General features: G+C 41.5%; 1 protein-coding gene across 1 annotated transcript in view; it reads right to left on the bottom strand.

The window, feature by feature from the left end:
* LOC111978553 (testican-2-like) overlaps nt 1-19,732 on the bottom strand; it is a 59,710-nt gene that overhangs the window by 21,102 nt on the left and 18,876 nt on the right. Inside the window, 1 exon segment of the mRNA XM_070448557.1 lies at nt 12,806-12,854. Within this exon segment, the coding sequence (XP_070304658.1) occupies nt 12,806-12,854 (49 nt within the window).

A 19,732-nucleotide genomic window follows, 5' to 3' on the forward strand; every position in this document is an offset into this window, starting at 1 on the left:
CCTCTCAGGGCTAACCACATCCAGTCCGGTTGGTAGCATGTACGTCTCAAACGACAACTTCCATCTGTCCCATGGGATTGTTGGTTCACCCACGTGAGGAAAGAACTGGTAGAGATATTGTAGAAATACTTTCAGCCATCCACCTTCGCCAAATGCTATGTTTAAAAAAAACTAAAAATAAACACTTGTTCTCAGTTTATCTCAATGAGTAGCATCTAAAAAAAAATACGTAAATAGAACCACCAAATCACCTAGTCATTTCAGATATAAAAAAAACATATAAACAAAATAGACTGTCCATCAATGAYAGGAATCATGGATGCTATACTAGACAATCAGTGATGAACACAACATAGCAAGTCCAATGCAGGAAAAGCTAGACTAGAATAGCTTGCTGGACTTTATTTTTTTTTAGTATTTCTTCTACCAACAGACTATTCGAAGAGGGACGCAAGCTCKTTTTTGCTGAATGTTTAATACAGCAGCCAATAGAGCTCACGGGTAGTTTGAAAGAAGAGCGAACGCGTGATGGCGGAAGGCTATAGCAGTTATTTATTCAGACCCATAACCATTCTTCTTGAAGAGAAGTGAAAGCCTTCTGCATCTAATTCTAGTCCAATATTATTAAAGGATGTCATTAGAATGATGAAAATAAGGGCATCGAAACGTATTTCATTTAACTGTTGAGAGTGAGGAAGGAATGAAGCAACACTAGAGAGAGAAAGTGGAGGTAGACTAATAACATTAGGGGAAATACAAAAATATAAGCATAACATGCAACAATTTCAAAGATTTTAACGAGTTACAGTTCATATGAGGAAATCAATTCATAAGGCCCTAATCTATGGATTTCACATGACAGGGAATACACATATGCATCTCTTGATATAGATATTACTGTGATAGCCTATTGATGGAATATGGCTGAAGAGAATTCTACCACTGCAGATAGAGTTGTGTATGGGGGCGATATGGCGCTAATGGAGGAGCCTTTATCAGAAAACGCCTTGAAGGAGAACGTTTCCCAAATGTGCAAGTCCAGAAGGGGTAAACTGGCAATGCTGACTAGAAAAATGAACATTGTTACTGATCTGATGACTGAGTTGTAAAAAAACAAAACATGCTTCAGTTCAATGAAATGTTGAATGGATTCAAAGATTTGATTCATTCCTATCATCACATGATACCTGAGGATGAAAGAAAAAATGATATGCTGAATTGGAACCCAAATGGCAGCATATTCACGCATTTCTAGTTCTGTGTCCAACATACAAGCATTTCACTACACCCGCAATAAAATCTGCTAAATATGTGTATGTGACCAATACAATTTGATTTGATTTGAAACGGATTGCAGGTGCAGCCCCAGCACCAGAGAAACCTGATGAATGCACTGATGAGAAAGATGTTAAACCTACTGACAGTGTGTCCCAAACCTCCAGCCAAACCTCCAGCCGCAGGTCTAACAGGAGTTCACGCTCAGGTGAATCCTCCACATCCTCAGCCTGCATCCGACCAGAGGCCGACAGAGCAGCATTAATAACAAAGGCTGCTGCTCTCAAGTTCAAACACCTTCTAGAGAATAGGGAGGAGGAATTAAACCAACAAAAGATGGAACTGAGGAAAAGAAGGGAGACTCTTGAGCTGCAAACTGAAATAGCAGCTGCCTCAGCAAAGCTCATAGTCTAGACATCTKTAGGGAGAGAAAGGCCAACTCAATAATAGATGGCATGAATGACTACTTTGAGGAAACGGCAGAGAGATACAAGATCTATGACCTTGAATTTCACACAGGGCAGAGGGACACTTCTGCCAGGCATGCACCAAGTATGCGTCCCAAAGAAGGACCCCAATTCATTGAGCACATTGACCTTCAATCAGCCCAGGCTCACAGTGTTTCAGCTCAATCAGAACAGTCAGGACACAGTGTGATTCAGGCAGCAGCTCATGGAGAGCACACTGCTGCACAAGACTCAAACCCAAGTCTGCAGGCCTATACAGGACAAGGCCCCTCTGTGCTGACCAACTCACATAGAGTGCCATGGGGAGAACAGTCAAGACTTTCCAATTCACAGGACATTTCACAGGAAAACATTGAAAACCCTCTCATCACCATTCTCCAAAGACAGAATGAGGTTACTGCTATGCTAGTCAAACAGCAACATCATTCCGTTCTGCCACCCAGAGAAATTACTATTTTTGATGGTGACATTTTACAGTACAGGTCCTTCATTCAGTCATTAGAACATGGTATATAGGCCAAACTAGTCAACACAAACGACACTTCCTCGAACAGTRAACCAGAGTGCAGCCTCGAGAGCTGGTTAGGAGCTGCCAACATATGGCTCCAGATAAGGCTATCAGAAAGACAAGGGCTTATTAAAGGAGAACTACGGTAATGAATACAAGATTGCCAATGCATGGAGAAGGCTTTTAGCTGGCCTAACATCAAATCCGAAGACCACAAGGCATTACAGGCCTATGCATTATACCTCAAATCAAATCAAATTGTATTGGTCACATACACATATTTAGCAGATGTTATGGCCGGTGTAGCGAAATGCTCAGAGGTTGTTGTAATGCAATGGTAGATATGGACGAGATGGATCTGGCCTCCAGCTTAAAGAACATCATCCTGTAATTACCCTACAAAGTCAGGGAGAGGTGGAGGTCAGTTGCTTGTGAGTTACAGGAGCAGGCGTGCTGGACTACTTGATCTCATCCTGTTCATGGAAAAACAGGTGAGAATAGATCCTATACAATCCAGAAGCAAGACTCAAAGGCCAAACGTCGAGGCTCATTCACACGTCTATTCACAAATACACAGGGAGCAGATTTGCTACCAGCATGTCATCACCACAGCAACCCCCCCCCACCCCCCCCACCCACCCAAACCCAACACATCACACGTCTGTTGTGTAACGGCCGTCACAAATTGGAGCTGTGTCCACAACTTAGGAAAAGGAGCCACAGGGAGAAGATTGGTTTCCTAAAGGAAAAGGGAATTTGTTTTGGTTGCTTGTCAAGTGGGCACAAGAGACTGCAATAGGCGTCTCAAATGCAGTGTATGTAACCAAACTCACCCAAGTGTGCATCATATTGATCAGAGACAGCAGAGCACTGTTTTCTCAGTGAGCAGAGCACTGTTTTCTCTGAACACATGTGGGCATACTGGGGCCGGGGACCAAGAATGTGTACTTGCTATTGTGTACCAGTAAAGGTCAAACCCCCTTGTGGGAGTGTCCGGTACGCCAGTGGCTGTGTGTCGGCACCACACACACACACACACGTCTTCCTAACAGGCCCCCCGAGGCTGAACCGGATGACGCACACACTTATATGTTACCACTGTATGCAACTACCAAGCCCACCAAATCCTGAACCGGATGACATATTCTCTCCCTCCCCCACCTCTATTCAGCCACACTATCCATCAATACCTTAGGCTACTGCAGGCAACTGGGTCCTTACAAAACAATACCACTTAGTGCTTTATCAATTAGCAAGACTTAAATCCCTTGACATTTATATTCATTCTCACATCTCGATCATTGTCATAACAGAATTGCTGTTCTCTCTTCTCTTCTAAATCAGCTCTTATGGCACAGTTAGAGCAGATGTTGTGATGCACAGAGGCATACTGTATTCACATGTACACATAGTCATCTTATATCTATGCCTGTGGTGACCGGTATCATCTCATGTTATGGCATTGTAGGATGAAGAAGACTAAATCAGTAAAACAGAGTTCTGCAGCAGATTGTAGATTATCAGAGCAAACCCACAGATCAGATTGGAAAAGCAAATCCAAAACAATACACTCCCTATTCGCCCGCCACGGGCCTGTTGTGCCTCACACTTGCATGCATGTGCACACGTCAGAGCCACAGACGAGTCTTGGTGAAGATCCAGCCTGTAAAGAACAAGAAGGCCCGCACACTGTTGAAGCTCCCAATTCACCGCTTTATTGATAACGTTTTCATCTGAAACGGCTCTTCGTCAGATCAAACAAACCAACTGAGTGTTCACATCCCAAAATATCCACATTTCACTTCACATGACCATTGCGGAAATGACGCATGGTGGGTGCAAAAACAATGGGTTTCTCTAATAATTTAATAACAATGAGTTGGGTAAATGTAGTAGTTCCAGAAAATAATATATATTTACAAAATGACCAAGATCATCACCCTTTCAGTCTGTCATCAACTGGTCATTCCTCTCCCTCCCTCTCTCCCTCCCTCCCTCTCTCCCTCTCTCCCTCTCTCCCTCTCTCCCTCCCGAGGATTTAACCTTAGCTAAAGAAATAAGAAAATACATGCAAATAGAAAAGACAATCCTCGTAATGTTTATAGAAAACATTTGTAAATAAATCTTGTTGGTATAGCAGCAGCCACAATACTGGCGCTGGCAGGCTTGGAGTTGCGTTGTGTGTTGTACAATAGCATAAGGTGGTTGCCTTAGCCCAGTGATAATTTAACAGGCTTCCATGGATTAAAGTAGTGCCTGCACCACAACGATGACGTCTCCATAGCAACAGGCTCTGTGCACTGCGGTCTGATGGGGGTCTAGTTTTTGGACTGAATGTGATTTGCAGCTCAATCTGCTATATTACTGAGAACTCTCTCTCTCTTTCACTCTCTCCCTCTCAGTACCCCCTGTCCCCCCCTTCCTCTTCCTCCCACGCTCCCTCTCTTTAAACAACCATCTTCCTTTGTCTCTCTGTCTCCACATCTACTCTCTCTTTATCATGGTCTCTCTCAACAGTCTCTTTTACATCCCGAGTCTCACACTCTATACCCTTCTCCCTCTGTATTTTCCTCACATCATCTCTCACTCCTCTTCCCATCATCGCTCTCCATCTCTATCCTTGTTATACCATAAGAGTGTGCTGCTATAAACTCCCCAAATTAGGCCCTGTATGTGGATATCCATCCTAATACAGATTATCATCAGGCTAATCCCTGCATATTGGAGCTGGAGAATGGGGAGCTCAGCTCAGTCCACTGCCTCATCGTCATCTCTCATCCTCTGTTTACAAACTCTCTGCTACTAATGTCATCAGCTACTGCATATTGCTTTTTCCTGGAAATAGATAAACGGAGCTATTACTCAGATATCTTTAGTTTATGAACACACACAGTGTGTGCTCACTCACGTGCGTGTATAAACGCACATTCACAGAACCACACATAGAAATACACACACACAGACACACAAAGACACGGCACTCAACCATGGTTGTGTGTTTCTAAGCAGCCTTCACATACACCATGACCTGCCTCCTTATCGGTACCCTACAGTCCCTATAGCAGGGGTATTCAACTATAGACTTGGGGGCTGCAGAGTCAGCTAGTTTCCCTACCTCCTTAGAGTACATAATTGTTTCACCGTCACTGATTTGAGGAAATTGATTCAAGGTCATTGATTAGTCAGAGAGTGAACGTCGGCTCACCTGTCCTCCCTGGGTCAAACCAGTTGCTGAGTAAACAAAGATAAGCAAATTGCTATCAGGAACCTAGAGGACTGGATGAATCCTCCAGCTTTAAAAGCCTGACACATGATCACGAAAACACTGATGAAAAAGCCATAGGTATTGTATTTGTTGCATGGAGGGATGTATTAGGGTGATATTATTTATGTGTATAACTGGAGCCTATATGTAAACAATGTTATTTGTGACCTGGCAGTGCCTTCCTGCTTTTGTGACAGTGTTGCGTTCTCTACAATAGTTGTGTCTATTGAGTCTACTAAATAACAATTATTCCATGATCTTTTGACTTGCGATTTATACTACATTCATATGGCTGTGTTTACACAGTCAGCCCAATTATTTTGCCAATTACTTGCATATCTGATACCTATCTGATCTTTTCCCTAATGTGTAAACAGCAAAAAAAACACATGGAATCTGATCTTTTTACTGACGATTTATACCACCTCTATATGTGGATTTAAATCCTGATACAAACCCGATCCTCCACATGTGACTTCTGTCTGGATTCTCAGATCAGATYTTTTTGCTATGAAGCATATTTGTTTTTGCACATAACCTACCGTTACCAAGACAACCCCCTCAACATTTAAAGGAACAGTGACAAGAAATGAGCATAGCGTCTGTATGCTATTTCACATGCTACATCTTTTGAGTGAGCAAATCTGTAATAGGTCAAATGTAAAACTCCGTGTGGACAGTCAGTAAAAAAGATAGGATAGGCCTATGGAAGAAAAATCTGTGTAAACACCATGAGTGTGTGACAGTATTGAGTGGGATTGGTTGTCTATCCTCTCTGGGTTTAGACTAACGAGGCATGAAATGGTGTCTGATCAGCCTGGCTCTACAGTGAAGACATCACACTGACTCTAGAGATGTCTGAGGGACAAAATCTCTCCCCCTCTCCACTTCTCTCACTCTTTCTGTATCTCAATCTCTCTTCCCCTCTCTCTCTCTCTACCTCCCTCTCTCTCTCCCCCTCTATCCCTCTCTCCATTGCCTCATTAAGCCAGCCTTAGAGGAAAGCCTATCAATAGATTATTAAGATGAGAGCTCCAACAATTTCTACAGCATCGTTTGATATTTCAATTATTGATTATAATAAAATACAATGGACACAAAATGGACTCCAGCAAGACAATCTCTCTCTCCCCCTCTACCTCCTCCACTCTCCCTCCTCTCCCTCTCCCCCTCTCTCTCCAGCCCTCTACAGGAAGTCATAATTACCCACTAATTAAGCTCGGAGAGATATAGCAGTACTAATGGACTCAGCCATTTCATTCCCACTACTTTATTTGAGCTGCAAATCAAGACAATGGTCATGGACATGATTTCAGTCTATGTTCCAAATGGCACCCTATTCCCTATATAGCGTACTATGTTTGACCAGGGCCCATAGTAGTGCACCATATAGGAAATAGGGTGTCATTTGGGATGCAACCTGGATGTCATGACTTTATCTGCATGTGGCTGAATTAAAGACAGAGGAGTAGAGAAAACACAGTGTACTCAATGTTGATTGGTAGGTGGTCGACAGCAGAGCTCAGAACCTCCACAGAGAGAGAGAGACAGTCAGACGGCTGCTGCTACAGTGAGTTTACATCTCTAACATCACTTGAACTTTTCACTGAGCGGCCACTACACGTGTGGACAACATCTGACCCAAGAATACAAATGGGATTGTAAACAAACATTCACCCTGTTGTGTCTAATACACCAGAGTAGCGTTTCGTTCCTCAGTTGAGTATCTTTTTGCTCCCTTTTATCCAACCTGGGCTTGAGCGCGTCGTGGTGCATTGATTCTCATTCCTATGTACCGTGTCRTGTCTGATAAACCCAGTGATCTTCAACCCCCAGTTTCTTGCCCAGCACTGGTCCTTGTGATGTTGCTGAACGGTCTCTCAGATGGTTAGCTAGCTAGCCTACACTGATTTAGTCAGCTCTCAAGAGTGGTTGGCAGGATTTTTTCCTGCCATTTAAATCCTTTGTCAGGCCACTTAAGCATTGTTTGGGGTCGCATAAGTCCAAACGGTGTAAATACAGTGCATTTGGAAAGTATTCAGACCCCTTCTCTTCTTCCACATTTTCTTACGTTAAAGTCTTATTCTAAAATTGATTAAATCAATGTTTTACTCATCGATCTACACACAATACACCATTACGATAAAGCAAAAACTGTTTTTTAGAAATATTTGCTAATTTATAAAAATAAAATAAAAACAGAAATACCTTATTTACATAAGAATTCAGACCCTTTGCTATGAGACTGGACATTGAGCTCAGGTGCATCTTGTTTCCATTGACCATCCTTGAGATGTTTCTACAACTTGATTGGAGTCAATTTCAATTCAATTCATTGGACATTATTTAGAAAGGCCCACACCTGTCTATCTATATAAGGTCCAACAGTTGACATTGCATGTCAGAGAAAAACCAAGCCATGAGGTCGAAGGAATTGTCCGTAGAGCTCCGAGACAGGAATGTGTCGAGGTACCAAAACATGTCTGCAACATTGAAAGTCCAAGAACACAGTGGCCTCCATCATTCTTAAATGGAAGAAGTTTGAACCACCAAGACTCTTCCTAGAGCTGGCCGCCCGGCCAAACTGACCAGTCGGGGGAGAAGGGCCTTGGACCAAGAACCCGAGAGTCACTGACAGAGCTCCAGAGCTCCTCTGTGGAGATGGGTAACCCATCTTTGCACCACTTTACCAATCAGGCCTTTATGATAGAGTGGCCAGACGGAAGCCACTCCTCAGTAAAAAGGCACATGACAGCCTGCTTGGAGTTTGCCAAAAGGCACCTAACGACTCTCAGACCATGAGAAACAAGATTCTCTGGTCTGATGAAACCAATATTGAACTCTTTGGCCTGAATGCCAAGCGTCTCGTCTGAAGGAAACCTGGCACCATCCCTACAGTGAAGCATGGTGGTGGCAGCATCATGCTGTGGGGATGTTTTTCAGCGGCAGGGACTGGGAGACTAGTCAGGGTCAAGGGAAAGATGAATGGACCAAAGTACAGAGAGATCCTTGATGAAACCTGCTCCAGAGCCCTCAGGACCTCAGACTGGGGTAAAGCTTCACCTTCTAACAGGACAACAACCCTAAGCACACAGCCAAGACAACGCAGGAGTGGCTTCGGGACAAGTCTCTGAATGTCCTTGAGTGGCCCAGCAAGAGCCCAGACTTGAACCAGATCGAGCATCTCTGGAGAGACCTGAAAATAGTTGTGCAGCAACACACCCCATCCAACCTGAAACAGCTTGAGAGGATCTGCAGAGAAGAGTGGGAGAAATTTCCCAAATGCAGGTGTGCCAAGCTTGTAGCGTCATACCCAAGAAGACTTCAAGCTGCAATCACAGCTTGAAGGGTCTGAGTGCTTATGTAAATGTACAATAAGTTTTCTAAAAATCCTTTTTTTCTTTTTCATTATGGGGTATTGTGTGTAGATTGTAGAGGGAAAAAACGAATGTAATCAATTTTTGAATAAGGCTGTAACGTAACAAAATGTGGAAAAAGTCAAGTGGTCTGAATACTTTCCGAATGCACTATACAGTATATATTTTTTTGGGGGGGGTTGAAATTATTTTTGGGGATGGAAAAACACTTTCAGTGTTAACTTAAACAACTAAAAACAGATATAAAGTATGTAGAAAAGATAATGGACCTATATATATTTTATATATATATATTTATATATATATTTATATATATTTATATATATTTAGTAATAGAACAAAACAACGACCAAAATAAAAAGATAGACATTCAGGGAAAATAACAAAATAAATGCATTTACCAGTATAAATTATGTTATTATGTTTGATCAATAGAACACAGCATTAGCCATGGTACAATGTCAGGAAAATAGCTTTACAACTGCTAAATGTTCTCTCATCTCCATGGCAGAATATGTAGAATCATAGGAAATTTGCTTTAAAACTGCAAAGTTCTCTCGCAGCTGCATGGCAAAATGTATAGAATTACAGGAAATTGGCTTGTACATGCAAAAATGTCTCTACACTGCCCAGATGGGGGATTCAAACATTTTCTCAATAATGTAACTGCGCTGACCACCCCTGCCATGCCCACCACCGAAGCCCCTTTTTGATTCAGAAAAAGAAAACTGATTGGGCGATGCATCATCCTAAATAAAGTTCATAGTAAATTACATGGACAGCACACAAACATACAGTGCCTTCAGAAAGTATTCATACCACTTGACTTATTTCACATTATGTTGTGTTACAGCATGAATTTAAAACTATTCTCACCAATCTACACACAATACCCCTTAATGACAAAGTGAAAACATGTTTTTTGTAATGTTTTCAAATTGATTGAAAATTAAATACAGAAATATCTCATTTACATAAGTATTCACAGGGATTACAGCTGTGAGTCTTTCTGGGTAAGTCTCTGAGAGCTTTGCACACCTGGATTGTACAATATTTGCACATTATTATTTTTAAAATTCTTCAAGCTTTGTCAAGGTGGTTGTTGATCATTGCTAGACAACCATTTTCATGTCTTGCCATAGATTTTCAAGCAGATTTAAGTCCAAAACTGTAACTATACYACTCCGGAACATGCAATGTTGTCTTGGTGAGCAACTCCAGTGTAAATTTAGCCATAGGTGTTAAGTTATTGTCCTGCTGAAAGGTGATTTCTTTCTCCCAGTGTCTGTTGGAAAGCAGACTGAACCAGGTTTTTCTTTAAGATTTTGCCTCTGTTTAGCGACATTCTGTTTATTTTTATCCTAAATAAATTCCCTAGTCCTTGCCAATGACAAGTGTACCCAWAACATGCAGCCACCACCATGCTTGAAAATAGTACTCATTGATGTGTTGTGTTAGATTTGCACCAAACATAACGCTTTGTATTCAGGACATAAAGTTAAGTTCTTTGCCACATTTATTGCAGTTTTACTTTAGTGTCTTACTGCAAACAGGCTTCCTTCTTTTCACTGTCATTTAGGTTAGTATTGTGGAGTAACTACAATGTTGTTGATACATCTTCAGCTTTCTCCTACCACAGACATTAAACTCTGTAACTGATTTAAAGTCACCATTGGTCTCACGGTGAAATCCCTGAGCAGTTTCCTTCTTCTCCGGCAACTGAGTTAGGAAGGACGCCTGCATTTCTGTAGTGACTGGGTGTATTGATACACCACCCTAGACCCACTCCAATTTGCATACAGCCCAAACAGATCCACAGATGATGCAATCTCTATTGCACTCCACACTGCCCTTTCCCACCTGGACAAAAGGAACACCTATGTGAGAATGCTATTCATTGACTACAGCTCAGCGTTCAACACCATAGTACCCTCAAACCTCATCACTAAGCTAAGGAACCTGGGACTAAACACCTCCCTCTGCAACTGGATCCTGGACAACCTGACGGGCCGCCCCCAGGTGGTGAGGGTAGGTAGCAACACATCTGCCACGCTAATCCTCAACACTGGAGCTCCCCAGGGGTGCATGCTCAGTCCCCTCCTGTACTCCCTGTTCACCCACGACTGCATGGCCAGGCACGACTCCAACACCATCATTAAGTTTGCAGACGACACAACAGTTGTAGGCCTGATCATCGACAATGACGAGACAGCCTATAGGGAGGAGATCAGAGACCTGGCCGGGTGGTGCCAGAATAACAACCTATCCCTCAACGTAACCAAGACTAAGGAGATGATTGTGGACTACAGGAAAAGGAGCACCGAGCATGTCCCCATTCTCATCGACGGGGCTGTAGTGGAGCAGGTTGAGAGCTTCAAATTCCTTGGTGTCCACATCAACAACAAACTAGAATGGTCCAAACACACCAAGACAGTCGTGAAGAGGGCACGACAATGCCTATTCCCCCTCAGGAAACTAAAAAGATTTGGCATAGGTCCTGAGATCCTCAAAAAGTTCTACAGCTGCAACATCGAGAGCATCCTGACTGGTTGCATCACTGCCTGGTACGGCAATTTCTCGGCCTCCGACAGCAAGGCACTTCAGAGGGTAGTGCGTACGGCCCAGTACATCACTGGGGCAAAGCTGCCTGCCATCCAGGACCTCTACACCAGGCGGTGTCAGAGGAAGGCCCTAAAAATTGTCAAAGACCCCAGCCACCCCAGTCATAGACTGTTCTCTCTACTACCGCATGGCAAGCGTGCCGGAGTGCCAAGTCTAGAACAAAAAGGCTTCTCAACAGTTTTTAACCCCAAGCCATAAAGACTCCTGAACAGGTAACCAAATGGTTACCCGGACTCATTTGCATTGTGGTGCCCCCCCAACCCCTCTTTTACGCTGCTGCTCTACTCCTGTTTATCTTATGCATAGTCACTTTAACTATACATTCATGTACATACTACCTCAATTGGTCCGACCAACCAATGCTCCCGCACATTGGCTAACCGGCTATCTGCATTGTGTCCCACCACCCGCCAACCCTCTTTTTACGCTACTGCTACTCTCTGTGTTCATCATATATGCATAGTCACTTTAACCATACCTACATGTACATACACCTCAATAAGCCTGACTAACCGGGTGTCTGTATATAGCCTTGCTACTCTTATTTCAAATGTCTTTAAACTGTTGTTTTATTTCTTTACTTACACCACACACCACAACACAACACACACACACACACACACACAACAACAACACACACACACACACACACACACACCACACACACACACACACACACGACAACACACACACACCTTTTTCGCACTATTGGTTAGAGCCTGTAAGTAAGCATTTCACTGTAAGGTCTACACCTGTTGTATTCGGCGCACGTGACAAATAAACTTTGATTTGATTTGAATTAGTAACCACCATGCTCAAAGGGATATTCAATGTCTGCTTTTTTTTTTACCCATCTACCAATAGGTGAGGCATTGGAAAACCTCCCTGGTCTTTGTGGTTGAATCTGTGTACAGATAATTGTATGTGTGGGCTACAGAGATGAGGTAGTCATTCAAAAATCATGTTAAGCACTATTATTGCACACAGAGTGAGCCCATGCAACTTATTATGTGACTTGTTAAACAAATGTTTACTCCTGAACTTATTTAGGCTTGGTATAACAAAGGGGTTGAATACTTATTAAGCTTTTCATTTTTAATTAATTTGTAACATTTCCCCAAAAATAATTCCACTTTGACATTATGGGGTATTGTGTGTAGGCCAGGAACACACAATCGAAATGTAATCCATTTATATTGAGGCTGTAACACAACAATCTTTGGGTGTGAATATTTTCTGAAGGCACTGTAATAGATAAAAGGGTACTTGAAAGAACTTAGGTGAAACGTACTTTCATTAGAGCCTCCCTGATTCTCATCCAAGGTCCGCACATAGTCATCCTGCAGAGACAGAGAGTTCCAAGTTAACCCACAGTAAAATAAGCATCATGATTAACTGAGTGAGTGAGTCAATGGTTGCTTCCCAAATGGCACCCTATTCGGTATATAGTGCACTATTTTTGACCAGAGCCCTATGGGTCTGCATGGGGATTTAAGGAGCTGCATGGCAGCCTGTAGTAATTCACCAGAATAGTCTTGCACACACTGTGTGTCCAAAATGGAACCCTATTCCCTATATAACGCACTACTTATCCCATGGGGCTCTTGTGTAAAGTCAAAAGTAGTGCACAATATAGGGAATGGAGTCTGGATGCATTTGGTATGCATCCAATGGCTGTGAAACATATGGCTTCAGGGGGAAGCAGGCTTTGAATTGTAATCCTTACTTTTTATACTTGTTGTAATGAAAGGAAAAATCACTCCACAACTATCTTTTGGTATTTTTTCCATTAGTCCACTGTTGATATAGTCCCAAATGTTTTGCATGTCAGCAATGACGTTTTCAAGATACAGGACTTTCAAAAAGCAAATTGTCATTTGCCACATCATCATAATGATGCGTTTTGCATCATATGAAGTCATTTCCATCATCATGATGATGCGGCAAATGACAATTTGCTTTTTGAAAGTCCTATATCTTGAAAATGTCGTTGCTGACATGCAAAACATGTTGCGACTGTATCAACAGTGGACTAATWAAAAAAATACCAAAAGATAGTTGTGGAGTGATTTTTCCTTTCATTACAACAGTAACCATCCTCATTAAAATTGACAAATTGAAGGAGCGAGAGAGAGAGAACGTGTCTAGGGCGGGCGGGAGAGTGAGGAAATTGCAATAAAGAGAGAGACAGAGACACAATGAAAGTGAGTTACAAGTATTTTTTTAAAGACATCAGACAAAAGAAAACGGGAAGAGTAGAATATAGATGAAAAAGAAACTGACCTCTACTTCCTGGTGGAACGAGATGCAAAAGAGAAGAAAACAGAGGGATAGTTTGAGGATAAGAAGTGTAACATCAAATATATCGAAGTGTATTAATCAACATTCATCACCATCTTCAGTATACAGCGTCTCTTGATTCGTGCTAAGGTCTCCACAAAGACACAATAAATAACAACCAGCTTTTGTTAGCAGTGACTTCACATATAATTGCTTCTGCAACAGGCAGAGAAAAAACAATATTGTTCAAAGCATTTGTATCCTCATAAAACGGAATGCACAACAGAAGTAAAAGAAAGAGCAAGCATATTTCCCCAGTATCAATAAATATACACAAATTTACATTGTGATATCCTCCCTGTATCTATTTGGTTGTGAATATGCTCTATAGCAAACAGCAAAGAAATTCAGCATATTGGCTTAGGCCTATCTCTTGGCCTCAGAACAGTAAATAGCAGCCATTTGGTGAAATATATGGTCTCCCTCCTTAGCGATGGTATACTCCGTAGGAAAAACATCACCATAAACATTTACTGTACAGGAAGAAGAGGTGCCAAAAAGCTCCCAATGGAAGCCATAAAGCGTGACACCCTCATAAAGGCATACTGGGGTCTTCCCTCTCTGCTCCTTGGGGCTGTTTTCATGGAGGTAAATATTTTCCGTCTATAACCAGGTTTCCATACAACCTTTTTATGAGAGTAAAGTACATGTCGGATAACAAATGACACGACAGGTCTGATGGAAACAGCAAAACAAAATATGCTATATAAAGTGGGATCTTTTTGTGTCTGTAAAATTAAATATGCAAGAAATGGCAGTGGAATTGCTTTTATGAACAAATATTGATATATTAACCATCATATCGATGTAAAATTGGAGTCACGCGATGATATGTTGTGTGGTCCTCCCACGACGACTCGTGAAAGCATGCAGTTTATTAGGCTACAGATGAAATAAGTGGTGATGAACTTCACAGGGTGATGAGCTTGATGCTGATTTCAATAAATATTAAGGGTCTTATTCTGGTGACATGATGATCGATGCTTGGTTGCCGTTTGACAAAAAAAGTATTTAGCTCTTATCGATAATAATCTCATCAAGTAGACTAGCCTACCTGTAGACAGTGTTGCCAACACCTCAGTAAGGAAAGTAGCTATTGGCTGTCCTAAAAGTCGCTAGAAGTCTCTAAATGACGTCATCGCCTAATTTGCATAATTGGCCATGTGCATGTAACTGTGATGGACGCTGTAGGTGAAAGGAATAACGTCTTGGGAGAGACAAAAAGTGAGTAAAAAACACCCTAAATATGTTTAGAACTACAAATGAGCAAGCTGCAGAGAGTGGCACACACAGCGAATATGAACCAGATATTTGAGGCCATACTCCTCCTTCAGCACTTTATGGACCCCATTGTTAATCCCCGTCATAAAAGAGGCATTGTCAGTCCCTATCCCCAGGAGTTTCTCTTTTTTAAGACAACACTTCTCGAGGAAAGCCACAACAGCACGGGCTATAGATTTGGCATCTCCTCCCTACAACTCAACAAGCCCCAGAAATGTTGATACAATTGTCTGCTTGGTGTCACTAAAGTACCTTATCACAACCCCCAGGTACTTAGAAACACTTACATCCGTGGACTCATCAAGCAGGAGGCTGATCACCCACATCTGCGACCAACTTTTTCAGAAAGTATGGTGCTAGAACACCATTAATCATTTCTGTGCACGTTGTCCTGTGCATTTTCAAGTGGGTAGCAGCAGTGGAGTCTGGGAAAGCAGCTCTACATGCTTCTCCAATGTGATCACATGCCAGCATGGAACAGTGTTCAGCGATAGCTAATGCCATGGTGGCCTCAGTGTTTTTTGCAGAGTCAATTTTTTAAACCATAAATGGCAGCTTGTTTTGGGTGGAACTGTTATAAGGCTTTGCCTTTTGAGTATGTTTTTGAGTTGTCATGTGTTTTTTTACTTCACTAAGTTTGGTGTAGAAATCAGCCTTACAATACAGGCAGTATGGCCGTGTATCATCTCCAATAAACGGCTTCAACCAGCCTTTGGAATTCAGGGTTTGATTCCCACTCCTTTCTGTATTTTTGAGTGTACAGTTTAGACAGACATGATGAGCTAGCCAGCTAGATGTTTAGCTTATGTCACAGAGAGGCACACACACAGTGGACAACGTGAGTAAGTGACTGAGGCTGTGTGACTCAAATGCAGTGATTGATTTTTTTTGCAGTGATTTATTTTAGACAAAGAACATTTTACATTTACATCCCGCCTTGAATGTAAGCCAGGAATCAGCCAGCGGCGGCTTCCCGCATGCGCGATTCATTTGCAGTCTGGACGCGGAGGGGCGCGAGGACTGAGCCGCCTGTGAGTGCTTTGGGACGGGGATGGGGCCCACGGCAGCACCTGCTGCTCGTTGACAAGAGTAAGAACGATACGTGCTTTCATGTCAGAGTCTCCAAAAGTCTCCAAAAAATGTCGCTAGTCGATTTTTTGAAAATGTGTCGCTAGAGGGGTCTGAATACTCGCTAAATATAGTGACAAAGTCGCTAAGTTGGCAACACTGCCTGTAGAGCCTAGCCGCACTGTATCTGCCAGCTGTTGGCTAGAGCGCATGTGTCAATACCAGAGTGGGAACATTCACTATATAATGCAAAACATTTTGTGACAAAACCATCAGCAGATTTGAAAATGCAATGGAAACCCATTTAACCTTTTTTTTTTTGGTACATGGGAATTTAACCGCAAATGTAATGTGAACTACGTCATCACGCACAGGCTTTTATCCGCAACAAGTCAATTTAATGGAATCACATCTCTGGTGGGAAAATGCACATATATTATTTTATGCAGATTTTAGAATATTGGTATGAAAATCTGTTAACCTAGCTAATGGCAGAGATTCAACTCTGCCATTTAGAACCTCCCAGACCACAACACTACTGTTCTCTCTCTCTCCCTCCACTGGGAATGAGCTGATTTCCCTGAACCCATTTCTCTCCTCTTCCCCTATCTGTCCACATCCCTCTCTCCTCCTCAGTCCCAGCCAGAGTACTTACAGTAAACTGGGTGGTGTCTCTGACAAGGGGAGGAACTGAATTTAAAAGTCTCAAAACAGTCATCCTGATGCACATGTAAAATAGCCTTTTGAGTGACTAAAACATCATAAATAATATTTGTTTTGGATAGAAGTGCTCAAAATTTGAGAATTTGTTMTTTTTCTCTCATGGCTAAGTACCAGAAAGTTTGAAAAGACAGGCTGAGTGGGCAGGGAGATTATATTCATGAGCTCGCCTTGACTGACAGATCTTTCAAATGCCAAGTAACTTGGATGCAGTGAGCAATGTTGCAGTAAAATCATCTCAAGCTAATTTGATGGTACACAAAGCTACTCAATCAACATTGAAATTGCATCACTAACCACGTTTCCATCCACAGTTTTTATGTGAGTAAAGTCATACCGTATAAAAAAAAAAACACTGACTCAATAAGCCATGCCTTCTAGGCATGCTATAAAGTTCAAARGTTATGGGCAAAGTTAGAAAGTTGGCTGTCAGAAGTAGTACGATGTAAATTTACTTTTTTTWAAAAGTATATATAAAAACTGGAAATCAACCAATCCTCCATCGTTAACACAATGGAAAGGTCAAGGTTTTATTATCTAAATATTGAAAGTGCAAGCGCGACGGAGAGAAACAACATGGTGCAGTTTGAGGCAGAGAGTGATACGGGCGATGGAGATGGGGGTGTGAGCAGGTGAATCTGGGCAGGGGTGATGTTGTGAATGTTTGTGTATCTCTGTATGTTGTAGTTTGTATGTGGATGTTTTGTATAAAAAAAAATATAAATCATAAATAAAAGTGTACAAAAAACATGTTGTTTCGGTACAATTTTATAAATGCGGACAGATCATTTGTTAATTCTACATGGTGGGATCTTTTTGTGTCTGTAAAATGAATTATGCAAAAAATGGTGGTGGAAACGCTTAAATGTTCTATTTAATGCAACAGTTTTTGTGAAAAAAACTATAGGTTGAGTTGAAAATGCACTGGAAACACATTGAACTTAAAAAATGTATTCGGTACATGAAAACTTAAGAGAAAAAGTACATTTTGTGTGCACTACGTCATCACGCACTGACTGTTATCCACAACAAGTTTGTTGGGTGGTAAAATGCAAATATTTTCTTTATGCAGATTTTTGAATATTCTCATGAAAATCTGTCACAAATTGGATGGAAACCTAGCTAATGATGTAAAAAATGTGATGTGGTTCACAGCAGCACTGATGGATGTGTTGACTTGACAACCGCGTCTGAGTTTTGAACGACCCTTCCCCCCCTTTGTTCCATGCTGGCTGAAGACCCCTCTAGCCTGTAACTAGCTAACATCAGACACAGTTATTCATATCCTTAAAGAAATAAAGGAACGTAGTACAACTCATTTTAATAGGAAGTTAATAGTTAAGATCTTGCTACCATGGAAAGGTAAATACTTGTCTATTTATGGGAAAATCACCCTGATTAATTACTTAGATATATCCCAGTTTACCTATTTACGACAGATTTTTATCATTTTAAATTATTTGAGATTTTTTTTAATTACTTGGAACGGAAAGCAAGAGAAAATTAAACATGCTTATTTATATACTGATAGTAAGTTTGGGGGGCTAAAGTGATTAAATATTAAAGCATTAAGCCTCTCACTAAAAGCATACAAAAGTTATACTTAAACCCAAACTGGTTCTCCAGTAGATTAGTAAGAATGGCTCACCCCTTGTTCAAATACGGTATTTTTCTCTTTAACCAGATTACAACCTCTCACTTTCAGTTATCTGAAAATATTTAAATTATCGCCATTTGTAAAACAAGTCATACAAAGCTGGTTGCAATTACAGTTTCATCCTTCAGAAAATAAATATTACATTCAAAYATACTAATTGATGAATTTTTAAAAATTATTTATGGAAACATTAAAAAATCACGAACTATCTTTGTTAATGATATTATGAATARAAAAGGTGGAGTAATGTCACATGTACAGTTAACCAAAATATATGGAAATGTTTGCTCTATCCAAAATTAMAACCAACTGATTGCAGCATTACCGCAAAAATGGAGGAGGCAAGTGGAAGAAGGTAGGGAACTTGTTTGTCTACTCTTTATTAAAGACCAAATTTGGCAAAAAAAGGTAATAAAAAAATATATACAGTGGGGAGAACAAGTATTTGATACACTGCCGATTTTGCAGGTTTTCCTACTTACAAAGCATGTAGAGGTCTGTGATTTTTATCATAGGTACACTTCAACTGTGAGAGACGGAATCTAAAACAAAAATCCAGATATTCACATTGTATGATTTTTAAGTAATTAATTTGCATTTTATTACATGACATAAGTATTTGATCACCTACCAACCAGTAAGAATTCCGGCTCTCACAGACCTGTTAGTTTTTCTTTAAGAAGCCCTCCTGTTCTCCACTCATTACCTGTATTAACTGCACCTGTTTGAACTCGTTAGCCTGATAAAAGACACCTGTCGCACACACTCATCAAACAGACTCCAACCTCTCCACAATGGCAGACAGAGAGCTGTGTAAGGAACTCAGGGCTAAAATCCAAACTCTCCCCCGGTTTATTGGCCGTTTCCCATTTCTAAAATTTATTAGTCCTCTGCTGTTCGTCTTCTGTTTGCCCGTACCCTTCGTATACACCCCACCTTTCATGTGTCCGAGTTAAACCCATGTCTCCAGAGGACCTTGTGTCTCTGTTCTAGGCCCACTCTCTCCTCCCCACGTCTCATCAATCGGCCAAGCAGGCTTACACATGGTGAGATGCCTCTGATTGTGGCGCCCCGTGGGTAGGGGTTTCCAGTACCTGGTTGACTGGGAGGGAGAGGTGCTGGGTCCCCGCTAGAGACATCCTGGACCCAGTC

The sequence above is a fragment of the Salvelinus sp. IW2-2015 genome, linkage group LG18 (genome assembly GCF_002910315.2).
Source record: "Salvelinus sp. IW2-2015 linkage group LG18, ASM291031v2, whole genome shotgun sequence".
Classification (NCBI taxonomy): domain Eukaryota; kingdom Metazoa; phylum Chordata; class Actinopteri; order Salmoniformes; family Salmonidae; genus Salvelinus; species Salvelinus sp. IW2-2015.